General features: G+C 41.2%; 1 protein-coding gene across 3 annotated transcripts in view; it reads right to left on the reverse strand.

The window, feature by feature from the left end:
- Positions 1-21,208, reverse strand: part of OLA1 (Obg like ATPase 1) — a 228,775-nt gene that overhangs the window by 80,706 nt on the left and 126,861 nt on the right. For all 3 annotated transcript variants that reach the window (XM_074967613.1, XM_074967612.1, XM_074967611.1), the window contains exons 6-7: positions 17,609-17,689; positions 17,220-17,317 (exon numbers count right to left, since the gene is read on the reverse strand). In XM_074967613.1, the coding sequence (XP_074823714.1) occupies positions 17,220-17,317; positions 17,609-17,689 (179 nt within the window). The remainder of the gene's footprint in view (positions 1-17,219; positions 17,318-17,608; positions 17,690-21,208) is intronic.

The raw sequence follows: 21,208 nt of genomic DNA on the forward strand, positions 1-21,208 counted from the left end.
ACACAATGAGGAGGTGGGTGCTGAGAAGACAAATTCAGGACAGTTTGGAGGACCACGTCACCAAAGGTAGTATTTCTGGATGCAGGTAGGATGGCATAATACTTGGAAAAGGTATGGATGGAAGATCAAGTTGCAGTCCTACAAATTTCTGATAAGAATATGTTCTTGAATAGTGCTACAGATGTGGACTGAGCCCTAGTGGAAAGTGCAGTAACTCTGCGAAGGGGCTGCATGCCTGCAGATTCATAGCAGGTTAATATGTACCTCAAAACACACTTTGATTGTCGAAATAAGTTATCCCTTCATCCTTTGCAAATTACACAAATAGCCTACGAGAGGCCTGGAAGGTCTTTGTTCTGTCAAGGCAGAAGACAAGGAGCCTTCAGATATTCAATGTGCATACACTGGTTTCCTCTGGTGAAGCATGAGATTTTAGATAGAATACTGCAGGCAAATATCCTGATTAATATGGTATTCCACAGAAACCTTAGGGAGAAAGTGAGCATGAGGATGCAACATGGCCTTGTCTTTATAAAAAGGTGGTATATGGTGGGTAAGCCATCAGGGCACCAAGCTTTTCCATTTGTCTAGATGAAGTGATGGCTATGAGGAATCAAGGCTTGAGAGAGAGAGAGATGGAACAGTGAACAGGTAGCCGCTGATTCAAAGGGCTGTTTCCTGAGGGCACTGAGAACCAAACTGAGGTCTCCTGAAAGGTGATGTTTAAAATGCCCACCAAACGTTAAGACACCTGAAACTCCTTTAATGGATTCTGGAGGGATCCTCATGAGGTCTTGAAAGGCCTACAAGTTGATAGTGTAAGAAGGTGATGGAGGCATTACTGTCTCATCCAGGAATGAAGAGGGCTTTAATGATGGTGGCCAAAAGGGACGCAGGTTGCTGGAAGGAGGTCATGCAGTACCAGATGATCCTGTGGTGCCAAAAGTCAGACAGTTGGTGCCTGTGAATAATGTGCCAGCTGATCCAGAGATCTCTTTTTGGATGGGACCCTATAAAAAACTTCACCAAGGTGACCCCAGGATGGATTCCAGTAAGCCCACTGGGGGGGGGGGGCAGATAGGGAAAGGGTCTCCATGGATAGCCATAACTCTTGGTTCTAGGGCATCTGGTGGGATCTAAAGGAGCTTATTCAGAGTACTGGCTCAGTGAGGTGTGGGTGGGTAAGGTGCCAAAAAGGAGCCCAGTACCAAGATCTCACAGACTGAAGAATCCTTCCCTGGGCTGAAGGGGGGAGCCTCAGAATAGGTGCTGGTACTGAAGGTGGAAGGGGTGACCATGGTTCAATCCATCTGGGCACTACCGGGTCAGGGGCCCTGGTAGAGGAATATAGTAGGGAAGACTTCAGTTCCTCCAGTACAAACAGTTCATCCAGGGAAAGGAACCTGGAGGGTGCTAGAAGACTATGACATCCAGACATCTGGGTCGGTACTGAGTCTTGGTGGAGCTGAGAGGGCAAGTGCAGTATTGGCGAGGCTCGCAGAGGAGCTTCTCTAACCTTGGAGCCCTAGTGCAAGGGAGACAACAGTACCAAGACGTGCGCAGGAGGCCTATGCAACTCTCGATGCCTCAGTTTCAGTTGGTACCAGCTGCTCCCTGTGTTACCTGCTAGAAGATTGATCTGGTTGCTCCTTCTTATCCTGTACCACTGCCTCGGATGGAACCTCAGTTGTACCCTTCAAGGGACATGAAGTCTCCTTAAAATAGGATTTATGGGGTGAACTGTGCCCTTCCAAAGAACCTAAGAAGGGGAGTAGAGGCTTCTTCTGCCTTCATCTGGAGGTACAAGGGGATGCTTTCTGCAGCTGCAGGCCTGCAGACACGGCTTTGCATTCTCCATGGAGAGCACGCAGGCATGCGTACATCCTACAGTGGAGCACCTCTAGGAACATATACTCAAAGAAGGAAGACTATCAGGGCTATCTTGGTCACATCCTGTGACTTCATCCCAGGGAGCCAGCCATCCAGGAATGGGTAGGCATGAATTTGGTGTTTCCTTAAATGTGCTGCCACTACAACCAGGCAGTGGGTGATTACAGTCTCAGGGCCATGGAGAATCAGAAGGGCATGACCTTGTATTGGTAGTGGTTGGGTCCTACCATAAATAATAAGGTACTTTCTGTGTGCAAGATGAATGGCAATATGTAAGCATGCATCCTGCACTTTGAGGCCATGAACCAGCCTTGAGCTTGGAACAATGAGGCTAACATTACCATCCTGAATCTGAGGCAATATATGTATTTATTGATTCTTCTCAGTCTAGGATAGGGCGAAGGCCCCCTTTCTTTTTCAGAATAAGGAAATACTGAAAGAAGTCTCCTTAAGCAGGTCCTAGTGCAGCTCTTGACTGTATCATCAAATGTGCTGACATGCTGTTGGAGTGCTGGTGTGACTGATGTACTCTTTTGACATCCCCCAGGGTACAATCTGGACTGTTGAACTGATGTGTCCCTTTAACTCTCCTGTCCATGGTGCCTTTTACACTCCTTTGGCTAGTGAAAAGCAGCCACTCCAGTCTCTGCTCACACACAACCATTAGCATGTCAAGTCACTCCCAGCAAAGTTATGCAAATGCTCTCCCAGACACTCATGAACTACATACAGGGTGACACTTGAAAATTCTTAGCCCCAGACTTGCACCCCAAAAACCGTGCATCTTGTACTGTCCAGCACATTACTGAACAATGCAGGCGCATTAATAGTCCATCATTTTGTCAATGGAAATTATACACCAATCTTTACTAACCTGAGTAGAGATTCCCCAAACACTTCAACCAAAACACACTGGTTTAGATAAAACAATAAAACAAATTTATTAAACTAGAGAAAGATAGATGTCACAACTCTACCATACCTCAAATATTTCTTGGAGTGATATTCCTGCTGCCCATGGTAGGAAGGCATCCACGGCCATTTGCTGATTTTGAGGCTGAGGATGATACATTTTGCAATATGCTGGGGTTCTGCAGATTCCAAGGGAACATAAGGTCACCTTGGAGTCCTTGAGCTGGAGTAGGCCTCTGTGTTTTCTTGCTGAATAGCTCAGTTCCTTTGAATGATACTGTTATAGGGCATACAAACCCCACACTGGTCTGGAAGGACAGCACTGGACCCACGTAGCCCCACCTCTCCGGTCCTGCAAATCATGGTCCAACTGGGTTGAACAGGGAGCAACCATGATCAGAAGAGGGAAGCTGGAGAACACAACAGACCTACTCTTAAGACTTTTGACAAGGGTGCTGCAGAAGTCTCCCGGAGGGAGTAAGACTATATGCTGAGTCAGGTTGGGGCTGATTGGTTTCCTTTTCTTTTCACCTTATCAGGGACTGAAAGCAAGGACAGAAAAGCAGCGATAGGAAGTGACCCAGGGAGAGTAACTCAGAGGGAACCATGTTGACCTACCTAGGGCCATGGGTCAGAGCCTGGTGCAGTGGGTGGGCTGGGCTCCCTTACCCACAGGCCCCATTCTAAGAGGGTCTTGAACCACCTGTCCATCTCACTGCACCTCTGATTAAAGGAGGACCTATAAGACCAACCCACTAGGGGTGGAGGGGAGAAACTAGGTGCACTAACCACTACGCCACCTAACCTGCCAAGGACACTATTACAGGTACATTTTTTGATTGCAGTCAAACCTCTCAAGGAATGCCACAGGCCAGGACCCCCTTGGCAACTGTGGTGGTCATGGGTCTAGCCATAGTGTCTGAGATGCCCACTGCAACTTGCAGGGCTGTCTTTACCACCAGTTAGTCTTTTTTTTTTTTTTAAATGATCTCATTAATCTCTTCCCTGCTATCATAACAGAGCTTGTGGGTGAACTGTGTCACTCTGTCTTATGTCGGGAAGTCACATGTGGCCAAGAGGGTTTGGCAGTTGCTCACCCTCAGTTGGAGCGAGGCTGAGGAATCTTTCTCCTGAACAGACTGAGCTGAACTGTTTCATGCCCTTGTCTTTTGGCGTGTTCTTGGTTCAGTGGGATCTCTCTTGAACAGTCAAGACCGCAAAGCATCTGGAAATAGGGTCTGAGTAAAAGTACTTGAACCCAGCAGACGGTACCTGGTATCTAATCAGGAAAAGAAGATACGCGAGGAAGAAAATCCATGGGTTTTGTCCGACACTCCTCTTCTTCAGTCAGTTTCAAAGTTGGGGGATGGCTGAATAACCAGAAGAGGGTCTTTCCCTGACAGACATAGTGCTAGAGATGCTGACTTGCTCTTAAAGCCTGTTGCAAAAGGCAATCTGGAAGCCCTGGGAGCAGTCCACAATGGCCAGGGTGGGTAATCCACTCTTTGAATTAACTATGGCTGGTGGGCACCAAACTGGAACATCCCTGTAATGGTAATGTTCTAGCATCATACCACAGGTGAGTGTGTCTGGAATGTTACCGTGACAAAGTTCCTCCTCTGCCTTTGTGGGTCCTGCACTTATTGGAGGAGTTTCTCGCCTCAGAGGTTCACGGCAGCCCTCAGTTTGGCAACTTCCGTGGCTCCAATCTGCCATTCACTGAGTTAGCCTCAGCACTGGCCAGTACGGGGAAAGGAAGAACAATCCCTGCAGTCTCTGCTGATCCACCTAGTGGATCAGGCAACAGGCCGGAGACCTTCCCCTCTGGTGGAACCCACAGTCCAGTTCAACTCCTCCGGTATCAAGGAGGGAGTTGGGGGGATGGAGGGATGGGGGGGAACCCGGGCCCGCCCTCTACTCTGGGTTCCAGCCCAGGGCCCTGTGGATTGCAGCTGTCTACAGTGGCTCCTGTAATAGTTGTGTGACAGCTACAACTCTCTGGGCTACTTCCCCATGGCCTCCTCCCAACACCTTCTTTATTCTCACCACAGGACCTTCCTCCTGATGTTTGATAATGCTTGTACTTCTCAGTCTTCCAGTAGCATGCCTTTCTCACTCTCAGCTTCTTGCACTCTTGCTCCCAGCTCCTGGCAAGCATCACAAACTGAAGTGAGCTCCTTTTTAAACCCAGGTGTTCTGATTAGCCTGCCTTAATTGATTCTAGCAGCTTCTTGATTGGCTGCAGATGTTCTAATCAGCCTGTCTGCCTTAATTGTTTCCAGAAAGTTCCTGATTGTTCTGGAACCTTCCCTGTTACCTCACCCAGGAAAAAGGGACCTACTTAACCTGGGGCTAATATATCTGCCTTCTATCACTGTCCTGTAGCCATCTGGCCCGACCCTGTCACAGTTATCTATAAAGAAACCTGGAAAATCTTGTAGAAAAATAAGTCTGTCATGCTCCCAATCTGAAGAGGAGGAGGCGATGCAACACTCTTCAGGGAATGGAGGAGATGCTGCAGTGGGTGTTACTGGAGGCCTCAACCCCAGAGATCCATACATTAAAGCTTGTGGGAAGTAGCTGTGGAGAACAAAATGCCAGCTGGTATTCAGACTGTGCCACAATAATGATAAGGAATTGGTGCCAATGGAGCCATGGAAGTACATGGTGCTACTGCAGATTAAGCCACTGCTATCAGTCCCAAATAGCATAGTGTGGCAAAGTTCCTCCTCTACCTTGGTGGATCTTACACTTATTGGTGGATTTGCTCGCCTTGGAGCTTCACGATGGCCTTCAGATGGCCGTTTTCATGAACCCACAGTCCAGGTCAACTCCTCCTGTGTCTGACCAGGAGTTGGGAGGTTTGGGGGGAACCTGGGCCGGCCCTCTACTCCGGGTTCCAGCCCAGGGCCCTGTGGAATGCAGCTGTTTAGAGTGCCTCCTGGAACAGCTGTGCAACAGCTACAACTCCCTGGACTACTTCCCCATGGCCTCCTCCCAACACCTTCTTTATCCTCACCATAGGACCTTCCTCCTGGTGTCTGAGAATGCTTGTACTCCTCAGTCCTCCAACCGTATGCGTTCTCACTCTCAGCTCCTAGCGCCTCTTGCTCCCAGCTCCTTACACACGCACCACAAACTGAAGTGAGGTCCTTTTTAAACCCAGGTGCCCTGATTCTACCAGCTTCTTGATTAGAACACCTGCAGCCAATCAGCCTGTCTGTCTTAATTGTCTCCAGAAGGTTCCTGATTGTTCTGAACCTTCCCTGTTACCTTACCCAGGGAAAAGGGACCTACTTAACCTGGGGCTAATATATCTGCCTTCTATTACTCTCCTGTAGCCATCTGGCCCGACCCTGTCACAATAGTTATAGATAATCAGGCATAAAAGGCAGAATAGGTCTTTTGCCTCAAAGAATGCATGAGGAGTTGACAGTACCAATATCAGAGGTAAGTGCTCATCATACAGAACAAGTGCTAAGGGACCCAATGGTGCTGGAGGTGTGAAGATCACCACTAGGGAAGATGAAGACACAATGGCTCTGTCTCAGACAGTACTGGTGAATACTGATGTTTATGAACAAACCTTGACTTGGTACTGGAGCACATTTTAAGAGGCTGTCCCCTTTTTTGGGACCAACTATGAGACCTAGACAGTCTGTCAATCTTCTCCTGCAGCCACCTTGTAAGCTGTCATTTGTTCATTGGTCTGTGCCTTGCACGCCTCATGTTTGCACCAAGGATATAATGGGGGTTTGGACTGTGAACACCAGGAAGGATCTCTCAAGCAGAGGGGAAGGAGGCTGGGTAGTGAAATACAGATAGGGACAACACATCAAAGAACTCTAGTTACAATAAGGTAAGTTCTTTCCTTTCTTCGAGTGCTGGTCGCTATGTATATTCCACTTTGGGTGACTGACAAGCAGGACTCAGAGAGGAGACAGGCAAATGCAAGGATGCAGGCAGTATGGATGTAGGACTGCCACTCCAAAGGATAAATCAGCTGTGGAGGCTTGAACTAAGGCATAAACTTTGTGAAGGTATGAACAGAACTTCACACAGCTGCTCTGCAAATGTCAAGTAGGAGCACTCCTCAACAAAATGCTACTGAAGCCACTTGTGCTCTAGTGGAATAAATCCTCACTTCTTGTGTGGGATGAATATGTGCAAACTAAAAGTAGAACGCAGCCAGCAATCCATTTAGAGTCAAATAAAGCATTCATTCTCCTATAGCCACAATCTAGGTGACTTTTTAATAGATATTGTTCTTTCCAAGTAAAAGCCTAAAGTCCATCTCATGTCGAGGTAATGAAGTCTCTTTCACTGGTGACATGAAGCTTTGGGAAAGACAGTAAATGTACTGTCTGGTTTATGTGAAAATCCCAAATCACCTTTACGGTGAATTCAGAGTAAAGTCTTAGCAAGACTCTGTCCTTGTGGAACACTGTATATGGTGAATGGGCCACAGAAGCTCCAAGTTCGCCAACCCTCTCGGTGAAGTGATGGCTACCAGGAAGATCACATAAGTGACAAATGAGACATTGAGCATGTATCCATCAATTTGAATGGTAGTCTAGTTAACATCAAAGAGTAGTAAGTTAAGATCCCATTGTGGAGCTGGTTTTGTTACTGGTGAGAAGGTTCTAATCAAACTCTTCAGAAACCAGGCCATCACTGGGTGAGTGAAGACACAGTGATCATCAGTGAGTGGGTGGCATGCACTGATCACCACCAGGTAAACATACAGGGAACTAACAGAGACCCGCAGCCTTAAGATTGAGCAATAATCCAGAACAGAGTGAATGTTAGCTACGTCTTGGGAGAGATGGTGTTGCTGGGCCCAGACAATCATTTCTACTTGGATAAATAATACTTTCCAGTGGAATCCTTTCCGCTATTAAAAATTTCTTCAACTGCTTCCGACCATGATGGTTCTAGGTCTGATGCCCATCCAAATACCATACCATAAAATGAAGAAATTCTGGATTAGGATGTTGACATTGTCTTGGATCAAGAGTTCCAGGAAGGTTTGGATGGTGATGGGTGGACAGGCTGACATTTTTAGAAGAAGAACAGGAAACCAGAACTACCTGGGTCTCTGGGGGTGATGAGAATGACTAGTGCTCTGCCCTGTCAGATCTTTCAGAGGGCTTGAGGTAACAGTGGGATGGGAAGAAAGGCATTTCTTGAGTGACCTGTCCACAAAAGCAAGAGGACATTGCCTTTGGATCTGTGTCCCTGAGCACCAGTGGAGCAGAATGTGTTGCATTTCCTGTTCTTGTGGGATGCAAAAAGGTCCCATGTAGGGGTTCCCCACTGAGCGAAGCTCTGGTTAGTATGGTATTGTGTAGTTCACACTCATGGTCAGTGGTGAAATGCCTGTGAGGTCATCCCCCAGTGAATTGTGAACACCTGGAAGGTATACTGCTGACAGGGTAACAATGTTGGATGCATCAATTCCATAAGTTGACTACTTCAACAAAAGGGGGATAGATTTCACTCCTCTCTGTTCCTGATATAGAACAGTCATAATGTTCTCTCAAATTAGGAGGATATGTTGGGATCATATGAGTGGGAAGAACACCTTATGTCTTCCCAGGCTGCTCTCTCTAGGAGATTTATATGCATTCTAGTCTCTTGAGGCATCCAGATGCCTTGCACTGTGGGTTCATCCATGTGGGCTTCCCAGCCGAGAAGCAAGGCATCTCTAACTAGGGTTTTCTCAGGTGTGGGAGGGAGGAAGGGAACTCCCACATGTACATTCTTGGAGCCTTTTCACCACATCAGTGAGGCCTTAACCTTGAAGGGAGGGGAGACAGCCACCATAATGTTCATGTTGTGTTAGCAAAGCATATACACTGTTCAAAGCCAACCCTGCAGGCAATGGAGGTGGAGCCTAGCAAATGTCACATAAGGACAACACCATGTGGCCCGAGAATATGAGGTATACCTGTATTGATCTCTGAGGACAGTATTACCTGATTGATTAGGTTGCTCGTGAACTGGAAACTGTCCACAGTGAGGTAAGCTCTTGCCCTGACTGAGTCTAGAGTCACGCCTATGAATTCTATAGTTTACATGGGATTTGGGTTAGATGGTTCTGTTTGCACACATGTTCCCACGGATGTTAGGAGATGGAGCAGCAATGATGTTGATGTCAGAACTTCTAGTCAGCACCTGTGTGACAGCCTGTAACCTTATGTTCACCACTTTTACAAGACTATCACGAATTCTGTACAAAGTATGCCTTGTGAGGTATCAACATAATCAAGTGGACTATTACCAGGTTGAGCGGCCATTCTTTGGCAGGAAGAAGCGTGTGAGCAAGAAATGTACATCTCGGCAGACAGACTTGCTGTTGCCTGAACCCCAGCTGGAGATGATTCTCAAAGAAGAGAAATGCTATAAGAAGGAAGAACAGAGGACACAAATCCCCTCATCTCTAGTCATGGCATCAACAACTTTGAGAGACAAAGGAAGCATCAGTGAACTGGGAGAGTGTTCCTGACTGAAAGAGTTCAGCCAGTAAAAGCATGTGGTGAAAAAAACCTTTGCTTTGAATTCATTTAGGTATCAGTGTTTCACTTTTTATTTCTTTGTAACCAATTCTGACTTTTATGCCCCATTATTTGTAATCACTTAAAATCTATCTTTCTGTAGTTAATAAACTTGTGTTATTGTTTTCTCTCACACAGTGTGTGTTTGGATTGAAGTATCTGGTACCTCTATTTGAGGTAACATGGTTTATGCATATCATTTTCTATTAATGAAATGCCTACCTTCTATGAACTTGTACTGCACAGAAGGAAAAAGCTAGGCAATACAAGACACACATTTCTGGGGACAAATCTGGGACTGGAAATTTGCCGGTGTCACTCTGCAATATAATTCAGGAGTGGCTGGCTAGAAGCACTCATATGATTCAGCTGGGAGTCATTTTGCATGCTAGAGGCTGCGTCCAAGTAGACCAGGAGTGGTTATTCTCACAGCAAAGCAATGTAAAAGGCACCCCAACTGGAGAGCTGACGGGACACAGCTGTCCCAACAGTCCAGCTTGTACCCTGGGGAATGTCGCAACCTGCCTGTCAGGAGCCAGTCTACTAGGTATGAGAAGACAGCCATTATGAGAGGCCTCTGCTGCCTTCACTGTGAAGGCTTTCGTAAATACTTTGAGTGCTGAACAGTATTATTAGTGGTTGGGACCTGCCACGAACTTGAGAAACCTTCTGTGAAAAGGCTGGACATCCACATGGAATTATGCATCGTTCATGTTGAGAGCTGTGCACACACAGTTTCTGTCCAGTGTAACCAAGTGGAATTTCCATTTGTGAATAAATACATTGATCCGGCAGAGGTCAAGAATGAGTTTCCATCCTCCTCTTTCTTGGGAATCAGGAAATATTTTGAATAAAATTATTTCCCCTAATATTGTGGTGGTACTTATTCTACTGCACCCAGAAGAAGATATTCTCTTTCTTTCAGGAGGATCTCCTTGTGCAAGCAGTTCCTGAAAAGGGACAGGGAAGGGGTTTTGAAAGGAATGAGGAGATTAACGTGACAGTATAGCTGGAATAGAGGATATCCAGCACCTAGCTGGCCATTGCTGTCACCCTTCACTTATGGGACAATTGTGTCAGGCAGACGCCAAAATAGGTGGAGGTGGTATGAGTCGTAGTTTTCAGCTCCTCTGGAACAGTGTACATCTCTAAACCTCTTGGGGGATATGGAATTGTGTCTACCTGTACCACCAAAGGAGCTTTGGGGAGGTTCTTTGTTATCAGTGTTTCCTTGCAGGACTGAGGCAGTACCAACAATGCATGGGGGTTCCCACCAACTGTCCTTAACCAGAACCAATGGTTCCCAATGCTTTGGGTTATGGTGTTTACTGTGGCAAAGTCAGTGCCACTGACAACATGGAGGCTGGCACCAAGGGAGTCTTAGTATTATGCACCTTCTGGTCAACCATGAGGCTTAGGGGACTGAGTCCTTGAGACATGGCCAGAACAACATGCTCAACTCTGATGGAGCAGGGAAGGATCCTTCCTCTTAGAGGTGGACATAGAGGGAGATCTGCCTTTATGGTTATGAATGTCTCCTGCTGTCATGGGAAGGTCAAGGAGAGAAGTCCCCAGCCTGTGCTTCTCCATTCCAGGGCCAGAAAATATGGTGCTAAGAGGCATCCTTCCGGATGTTTCTGGACAATGCACAGACACAAGCTTAATTTGGCCTTCTTGTGTATATACATTTGATAGCCTTTAATTACAAGGTCAAATACTATTTTTTCCATGGGGCCACTGCTTTGTTCAGTACGCAGGATCGACTTGCTCTGGGGGTGAATCAGGGCTGTGTAATACAGGAGACTTTGTGTGTGGAACACCTGCCTCATTTCCAGGAGCAGCTGGAAGATATGTAGCAAATGAGACATGGGATTTAAGGAAGGACAGTCCCATAGTTAAGACAGGTGAATGCTGCCCTGGAAAACAGGATTTTATCCCTGCCTCTGCCACAGAGTTCCTAGTTCAAAGGTGGTCACTAAGGGTGTGTCTACACTAGAAACTTAAGACTACCTATATTAGGTTGACTTACGGCCACCGAAGTAATTACTGCAGTGGTGCATGTCCACACTAGCAGCGCTTCCCCCGACCTAAGAAGGGCACTGTGGGGAGCTGAGAGCCCCGTCTCTCAGCTCCGCTGGCAGCTCCTGCTGGGAGCCCTGCTGCCCCACAGGTTCCCAGCGGGCTGTGCCCTCCCCACAGCTCCCTGTTTGCCGCTGGGAGTGGGAGAAGCCACTGGGGTTTCTCACTTCCTCATTCCCCACCTGTTTATGGCTGCAGCTGTGAAACTGACAAGACAGCCAGTGTTCCCTGGTGGGAGTAGGGTCCAGCCCCCTGGGCTTCTTGCCCTGGCTCCCAGCTGGGAGCAGGGTCCAGCCACCCAGGTCTCCAGGAAAGCTGGAGTGGAGACGGGGGAGAGCTGGGCTCTAGCTGCCTGGCTTTCTTGTCAGTTTCTCGGCTTCTGAGAAGACAGCCAACAACCGATGTAAGTAATACAGCGTCTACATAGACACTAAAAAGAACGAGGAGTACCTGTGGCACCTTAGAGACTAACAAATTTATTTGAGCATAAGCTTTCATGGGCTAAAACCCACTTCATCAGATGCATGCAGTGGAAAATACAGTAGGAAGATATATATACACAGAGAACATGAAAAAATGGGTGTTGCCATACACACTATAAGGAGAGTGATCAATTAAGGTGAGCTATTATCAGCAGGAGAAAAAAACCTTTTGTATGATAATCAGGATGGCCTATTTCCAACAGTTGACAAGAAGGTGAGAGTAACAGTGGGAGGGGGGAAATAAGCATGGGGAAATAGTTTTACTTTGACACTGTCGCCCTAACTACACCGACAAAAGCCCTATGCCTCTCATGAAGGTGGAATTATTACGTCGAAGTAGTAGGGCACTTACATCAGCAGGAGCAAAGCTGTAGAGTGCAGACACTGACATAATTAGGTCAACATAAACTGCCTTACAGTGACCCAACTGTGTAGTGTAGACCAGGCCTAACTACAGACTCCTCATTTTCTGGGTGCCCAAGTTGAGCCTCTCGAGTCTAATTTATAGAAGTGCTGAACACTCACAACTGCAACTGAAGTCAATTGTTGTGCTTTTAACATATGAAGTGATATGCAAAGCTAAGCACTTTGCAAAATCAGGCCTTTGATGTCTCAAATTGGGCACTCAAAATTAGCAGATACTTTCAACCTCAATCTCTCTGTGCCTCAGTCCTCCATTTGTAAAATGAGGGTAATATTACCCCCCTCGTATGTCTACCAATCCCCTCATAGGGACATTGTGAAGATAAATTAACAGACATATGTGAAGCACTCATATACTGTAGCGATAAGCAGTATAGACAAGCCCATTAAAAATGAATAATTCTGACTTTAGAACAGGGTTTAAATGGGGACTAGACTGAGATTCACCAATCCTAAACAATGATCAGATAGTAACAACTTTCTTTTCCTACTGACCTACACTGAATTTGAACCGTTGATCTCTAGGTTAAAGACTATTCCCCGTTCACTGAATCACCCACTCTCTGCCTCACATTTCTCCCCTGGTACTGTGTAATTTGTTTCTATTTTTGAGTCATAACATTTGAGACAACATGGAAAAATGAAATAGACGAAACTATTGAAATTATATGGCCTGATATGCAGAAGGTGAGACTAGATCATCATAATGGTCCCTTTCTGCCCTGAAAAATCTATTAATATGAATATAATTTACATAATATAGTCTATACATAATTTTTATTATTGGGGGTGTACACACACACACACACCCCCCAATAATAAAAATTATGTATAGACTATATTATATATAGTTAATTAGTGAAATAGCAAATTACTATTTGCAGTGTGTGTGTGTGGTTATTTCACTAATTAACTTCTCACAAGCTAGGATTAATCAAATAAGACAATGACAAGACTCCTTGCAATTATCCAACAAAAAGTTTTGACGGTGGTAGGAATGGCGTGTGAGGGGCTTGAAAGCTGACTTGCATGGTATGAAATATTACAACAACGAAGGAAAATTTAGTATAGTGTAACAGAGCGCTTATGACAAGTCTTTTCTATTTTTATGGCCTGGGAATTTCAAAGGAGCCTAAGGGAGTTAGGCACCTAATTCCCATTGACTTTCAATGCCTGTTCAACAGCTCGTGCTCATAGTTCACTGAAATTCTTAGCAGTGAATTTTTGAAATATAGTTCTGAAATTATGGTACTGCATATATATTTGGACACACTAGAAGTTTTTCAAATCTGAGTTATATCACAAAAGATTAGCACTGACAAATCAATTTTTAGGAATTCTTACAAACTATTTATCCCAAATAAGTAGTGTTACATGAAGTAGGAAAATCAACATAAGAAAATACTCTCAATTTACACTATTAAATGCTTTAAAACATCATTAAAGGATTAGTACAAGAAAATTTTACTTGGTAGAAAATGAAGTTCGGGTCCAAAGTTTCGATTTCTACAATTTTGATATATATAAACTTTATCAATGTTAAGTTGGGGGAAAAAAACATTTTAACATATCAAAACCAACAGATATATTGGAGCAACGTACATTCTCGTATTACTATGTTCAATATATCTCGTAAATGGATACTATGTTCTGACCCACTTGAATCACCAAATATGCCAAGACTGAAATTTACACCCTTAAGTGATGGTTTGACATTTCTAATGTTCAGTGTTTGCTTCTAGGCAGTTTTAACTGAAAATTAATATGCTGTATTTAGTGTTCTTTGATCTGAGTAAAACAAGATGTTTAGAAAGTGTTAAGTTTATAGGTCCCCATAAAATTATTAGGAATTAAAAGGATTGAAAAAGGATTAAAAGGATTAAAAATAATTGGATTACTTTATTCATTTAAAGAATAGCAATATGTAATAAAAATGGTTTCTGTGGATTCCTCTACACAACTTCATCCTTACGGTCATCTGATCATAAAACAAGTTCAACTAACACAGCTGTCATAGCAGCTTCTCTTCAAGGGCTAGGTCTTAATCATAAATCAACTGAATGACTAATTCAACACTGTTAAAACCAGCGAGTAGCTGCTTGGAGCCATTCCAGTTTTTACATTTTTCAAAAGGTCAATACACGTACTCACACAGACAACAGTCTTATCTTTCACAGTTTTCTTCTTCTCTAAGATTGAAAAATACCATTACCACTTACATTTAAATGTGTTTTAAATTAGCAATTAAAATGATCTTTAATTCTGAAAGGGTGACCCTAAAACAAAGGTAATTTTAGTTTTCCTCTTGCAGCCACAATCAAAATCCTCTCCCATCTCTTTGCTAATGCTTTAAATACTTTTCTACATGTTGAAAAAACTATGAAAATATTACGGATTTTCTGCATTAACTTTAACTCTGTTACAATAATATTACAAATTATATTCCAAAAACTTTTTTTTGCGCTAGTTGAGCAACTAATCCAAATGTAGCTCAGATTAAGAACATGAACACATACACACACAAAAATCACAAATTGAAAAGCATCTCACAGTAAATATATACTAATCATTTGCATCTGTCTGCACTGCAATGACAAAAGCCTACCGTTAGCATCCTTCACAGTAAAAAATTATTCTGTACTTTAATATAAAAGCTATGTTGCACAAACTGTGGATTTAAAGTTTTAAGAATGCTTCAATGAAGGAAAATGGCAATCTTTCTGGCTCCAGTAGATGCCATTCCCTATCACACAATGTTTCCCACTCATAAATACATGACAAATACTTCCTCAATCATTTTTTACGAGCAGGGATGCACAGGGGGTAGTCAATGGCTAGCTTGAGGGAAAATAGGAACAGCAGGCGGCAGAAACTGTACTGAAAATGGCTATGTGGTAAATTCTCTTCTGGAACATCACTCAGCTACACAGGCTTTGATCTTTCAGCTACAATTACACTAACATTCATGAGAGCTGGAATTTTTTTTTTAAACCTAAATCATTAGTTGTGCATAAAAACGGTTAAATCATTGCATTATATGACTTCCCAATTCAAACGTCTAGATTTTTACAAATTAAAAATTGTAATTTATACAAAGGTTTGCTTTCAATTGGCTATAACCATATCTCTGCCCCAACTGGTCTCACAAAAAAAACAGGGAATGTCTGGCAACAGCTAAATCACAGACTGGCATCTCACAAGTAGTCTGTTTACCATCAGGGTCTGGGAAACGGTATTTACTGTACAATTAGAGCCATTGAACTCTACCTGTAATCATCCAAATACAGGTGTGAAAATCCCTTTTGGAAAAGGAAACTGACTCATCCAGTTTCAAATAAACTTTGTACTGTCCTAGTGAGCCTCAGAAAACCTCAAACATTTGCACTTAAATTAGGACAGTTAAGATTTACTGCACTGTCAGGGGATAAACTTTTAAAAATTCTATTCCTCACCGAATATGGAGGAATTTAGGACTAGTTATCACAGTTTCTGCCAAGTTTCAATTTTAAGTCTGTATTTTCAAAAATATAAACTTTCAGAAAGGTTAAATTTAGTTCCCTATCATAAATACAAATGTCTTATAGTAGTATCAACAAGACAGTTTTAGTTGCAGTAATTTCAGAAAATTTATTCTAATGATTTATTGGAGTTAACCATATGACATTAATTATTGTTTTGGCTTCCAGTCTATGAACGTTTATTTTTCAGTTTAAAGCCTTTTCGCTCTTTGATATCATATGGAAATGAGAATTTTTAATGGAAATGAGAATTTTTAATGGAAAATTGAAACCATGTGCATCTAAGTACTTAATGAAGTACAGGGAGAAATGGAAGGTGCATTTTAGGAGAATTCAGATTTTTGCTTTAGATACTTTTCATTTGTTTGGATGACTTAATGCAGCTCTCTATTCACAAACATACATTTATATCCCAAAACCTTAAAGATCTCACAATTAAAGTGTTTACAAATCTTTAAACTATATAATTTGTTGTAAATTTTAGAACAAGTATGTTGTCATTAATTCTTCTTTATAGTGTAATATTTAATCTGCCTCTCCTCTCCAATCCAATGGTCTGTCTCAACTGCTATTTTTTATGACAAGCTAACGCACTATGCTTTTCAACAATGGAAACCCAAAGTATTTTCACCATGTTGGAACTGGATTTCATCCAGTTCATTGCATGTCTGATAGAGAGCCTTATTCTGTAACCATTATCCATCCAAGTCATCTTGACATTAACAAGAATATTTGTTTGAGTAAAAACCATGTATGAAGATAAAAATACTGCTTATATAAGTATGAGAGAGTAGGCCTAAATACTACAAGGAAATTGTAAAACATCTTCCTTTGTGTATTATGCACAACTGTTAACAATGCCAAGCACTGTTGGCATTCAAACATAAATGGAAGTGTATTGTTGAAATGTTCAATAATAAATTAATGCCACAGTACAAAAAAATTCTGTCGCATTACAAATTAAATAGTTTTACTCTTTCAGCACATAACAAATGAAAAGCAATTATATGAATAATCAGTGTTTAATAATTTTAAAAGCCAGTTTTATTGGAAAGTAATGGTTTCTAACCAGATTGAGTCCATTTCTGAAATGGATTTGTTTTCTTCACAGTTAAGTTTATGTAAAAACTGAAGGAGGGGAAAGGATTTCCTTCTGTTTTGTAAATTCATTGGTGCATTTTTATCACCACTGCACTCAGGCAGAACTTTTAGGGAGATATAATAAGTATGAAAGATATTGATTTCTATTAAGTAAAATAATAAGAATAATCCTTACGTCCTTTTAAAAAATAGTGAAGTATGTGCCATTGAGAACTATGAAAGTGTGAATTTCATATATTAAAACTAAGCAAACTCACCATTTGTTTTTACATCGAAGGTAATCCTTTTCCGAGAGGTTAATCAAGTAAATCATTGGTTTTGAAGTCAAAAACAAGTATTTGTTCAACACATCAATCTAAAAATGAGGATATAAAGGCAGAATCTTAAAAACAGAACGCAGTTACTGTAATCAACATTTTCAAACTCAGTTTCTTTTTTATTATTTGTATTTCTGAAAGGGAAAATAACTGCTTCAAGTAATAATATATATATAGTATACTATGATAAACAAAATCTACTGATAAATTTAACATTCAATTCAATACCCTATAACTCTCATGGATTCTTTTGTATTTAAATATTTTTACCAAGTGAAAACAATAATAGGTAGAAATATTAAGAGTCTATGCATGGGATAATAGCCTACCTCTTTGTCATTCCAATCATGATAGAAGCGCACAGGTTTCTTTTCATCTATTACCCAGGTTTTGATTTTACACATTATGTCCTAAGCAGGATTAAGAGGAAACAAAGTAATTAAAGTAGATGAAGAACAAACTCAGCGGGATACCAGACAATTATTTTCCATATGCAAAACATTCATATCAAAATACACAATACATACTCAAATTAAAAATTAGTTAACATCCCTTAAAAAAGACCAAAAAATGAATTCAAATTTCATTTCAGAAGCTAAAAATATATTACCATTTTAAACAAGTCACTAAAAAGCAATGCTGAATGTTAATACAACACAACATCTATAATTAGAAAGTTCAGTACACAGAATTTTTAGTAACAACCCTCCCCAAATTAGTAGAGATCATAAACCCTATGTAAAAATCCAAGGGCATTTTAGATTGCTTTTCAGTAAGCAACTCACTAAGATGTAACATTTCAGCATCCAGTGGGTGAGACCACATACAATATAAACATGCTATTTAGAAAGGGGAATGGGTGGAGGAGGAAAAAACGGAGTGAATATATTTTTTTAAATTGTTAGCAAAAGAAATTGAGCCTATTATTGATGATCCACCCTTCAAGAAATTAATTCAAATATCCAAAACCTTATTTATTCTGCATTAATTTTTTTGCCAACACCTTCTCCCTCCCCTAAAAAATGAAACCTGCCAAAGCCTCCATTACACAATGGCAAGAGCCTTGCACTGGTGACCTCCAACCAGCTGCACTCACTTTCAGAACATCTCTCTCTGCAGGAAATCTAAAGGCCTTTTAGTTAGCAAGCCAGTGTGCATTCAGAAGGAGTAACTACAGGAAGAGCCCAATGTGCTTTGTTTCTCTGGCCTTTCTTCACAGAAAGATTAATCATCTGTGAAATGGAAACGGCAAACAGCAAGTGACACAAACTGAACCCTTCAAGCCTTTCCTCATCAGTTTTGTGGTTCTGAATCTGAAAGCTGCGTGTGGCAAGGTTCTCCTTACAGGCAGGTGTTAATAAAAGGCTCTTGGGTCTGAAAGGTCAAACTTGGCTCTTCTAGGAGTAGTGCATTTTAGAGTCATCTATTTTTTGTTGTAGATAATTTATGGTCATGCTTTAAATAATGCATTTATTGAAAGTTATAACTGGTGTGGTATACAATTAGATATTTAACATACACAATTCTGTTGCCGAAATTTTTCTTCAGTGCACAGAATATTTACTCTTACTGATATGTAGGTTAAACAGATTTATAAAATAGCTATAAATAGCCCCACTATTTAGTATACCCTCTTTTCCCAGTTTTGCAGTTGCCTTAGGGAAAAACAAGGAAAAGACTCTTCTAAATGCTTAGATCCTGATTTGAAACCCTCCAGGAATAGGACTCCCCACAGATTTTAACAAGGAAGGGACAAGCAGAAAACTTTTAATGAAATTTAACGTGTTCTGACTAAGAATAATCACTTTTACTCTCCTATAACTGAATTTCACTCATAAATGTTTAAAAGTGGCTAATGTAACACCATTTCCTACAAGGAGAAGATCAAAGTGCTATATTACAAATGCATTATGATTAAAAAAGCACAGTGCCTTGCTATTAACTGTTCTTTAAACCCTAAAAGGCTTCCCATAGATCTCACTTGGCATTGCATATACAACCTTTGACAAGTAATGTAGACCATTTTTATTCATTGCCTACAATTGTAGGCAATTATGTGTGTCACACTGGCCACCTGCAAATTCTGAATGCCTGCTCCAGTTGTCAGTGCAAAAAACTAATGTCGGAGGGGATTAATCTAGGGGGAGAGAGTCCTCTTTAATGGCTCCAGCAGGTGAAATGGCCCAGCTGGTTACTATGATGAGTGGCCAGAACAGCTTATGTAGAGACATGCAACAAGATTACACATAAAGAAGAAAACAGTAGTACCATCTTATCTTATCCTTTAGCCCTATGTGTTTTTCATTTTTTAATTAATCAATAAAAATATATAAGGAAAAACTCTACTTTATGTAAGCTGTAAGACTAAAGTGCTATTTCTCAGCTTTTGCTTCATCAAAAATCATTAGCTCCTCAACTAATTCTGTTAACTAGTGAAGGAACCTTTTGCTTGCATAATTTTTCTGATTTTAAAATTATTTTGGATACACTTATAAATCCCATCACAAAGACGTTTGACATTACAGTTTTCCCCAGTAGCAACATATTATATCACATTAATTAGGGACACTCAAAATTGAGATAAAGAATTGAAAGGAATTAAATTCTAATTAGAGTTCTCTGGAAGTAGTATTTTCCATACAGCCATACTCAAGTCTTTTGAGACCAATTAGCTAAGTTTTTGAACTTGCCTGCACGTGCGTGAGGGTGTGTATATATCAAAATTTGTATACTCAGTTTATTTCTGACCTGCCCCTGATTATCCCAGCAAAAGACACAAAGGTCAAGGGCAGGTAAGTGGATTAAAACCTTCAGGAAACTTTAAACACAGGTGAAGCAAGTAGCTTTGCCCTCTCTGAAAGATAAGCATATTCTACAGATCCCTCTCAAATCTAGAAAAAAGTAATAGTGAAAACATACAGAAGAAAGTCACTATATAACTTTTTAAAAAAACTTGGCTGCCTAAATACATGTCTAAATCCATGCTGATTTTTCAGAGGGGCTCAGACTATGTGACTAACTTTATGACTTTATCTGCCTAACTTTATAACAGATTCTGTGTCTAACTTTAAACTCTGTTAACATAAGTTAAAGACTGACAATTCTCAATAAGAGTTCCCTACAGTACATATAGTGATGTAAATTGGAAAATTTATTTTACACAGAAATTAATGGAGCAACAGAATATAATATAAAAATAAATAAAACAAACAGGACGTTCCTCTATGTCTGATCTCAGAAAATTTTAGAGAAGAAAAAAAGAATAAAGTATCTCTGTCATACCAGGCAAATTTATATTCTCACTGATGCAATTATACTGAATATAAAGTAAAGTGGATAGTCTGAAAATTTAGAAAAGGCCTAGATAAATTAAGGTTCACTAGCATACATGCCAGATCCCAGGTTAAAGGATATATAATCTTTGAATGACAAAGTGTGGCAAAGTCGTGTGATGAGATATGAACAACAACTATTTTCACATATTTCTTGCTCACCTGCTGACCCAGTGTTCTAGGGTCAAATAATAATAATTTTTTTAAAAGTTAGTGACAGCTTTTCAGATTATATTTAATCTTCTACATCATTTGTTGTTTAGTTTAATTCATTGCTTTTATTTTGGCCTAAAAATTTTAATCTAGCAATTATCTTAGTTGGTTAAAATTATAACATTCATCTACAAATATTTAATCATCCTCCTAGTTAATTTAGCACTATTCGAAGCTGAAATACAGACAGATGACCTTGTTTGTTTCATCAGGTCTGGTCTATCCAGTTCCTACTTTGATGTAACTCTTTCACTGGAGGAATGATCTCTTTCTCCCTGCTCAATGATATATGTACAGTTATTTCTTATTTGGGCCAGCAATGCTACAGTGAGTACAATAAAACAAGCACACACACTTACTGCCCACAATAGTTAAATTTACAGG

Source organism: Natator depressus, chromosome 11, assembly GCF_965152275.1.
Source record: "Natator depressus isolate rNatDep1 chromosome 11, rNatDep2.hap1, whole genome shotgun sequence".
NCBI classification, from domain to species: domain Eukaryota; kingdom Metazoa; phylum Chordata; order Testudines; family Cheloniidae; genus Natator; species Natator depressus.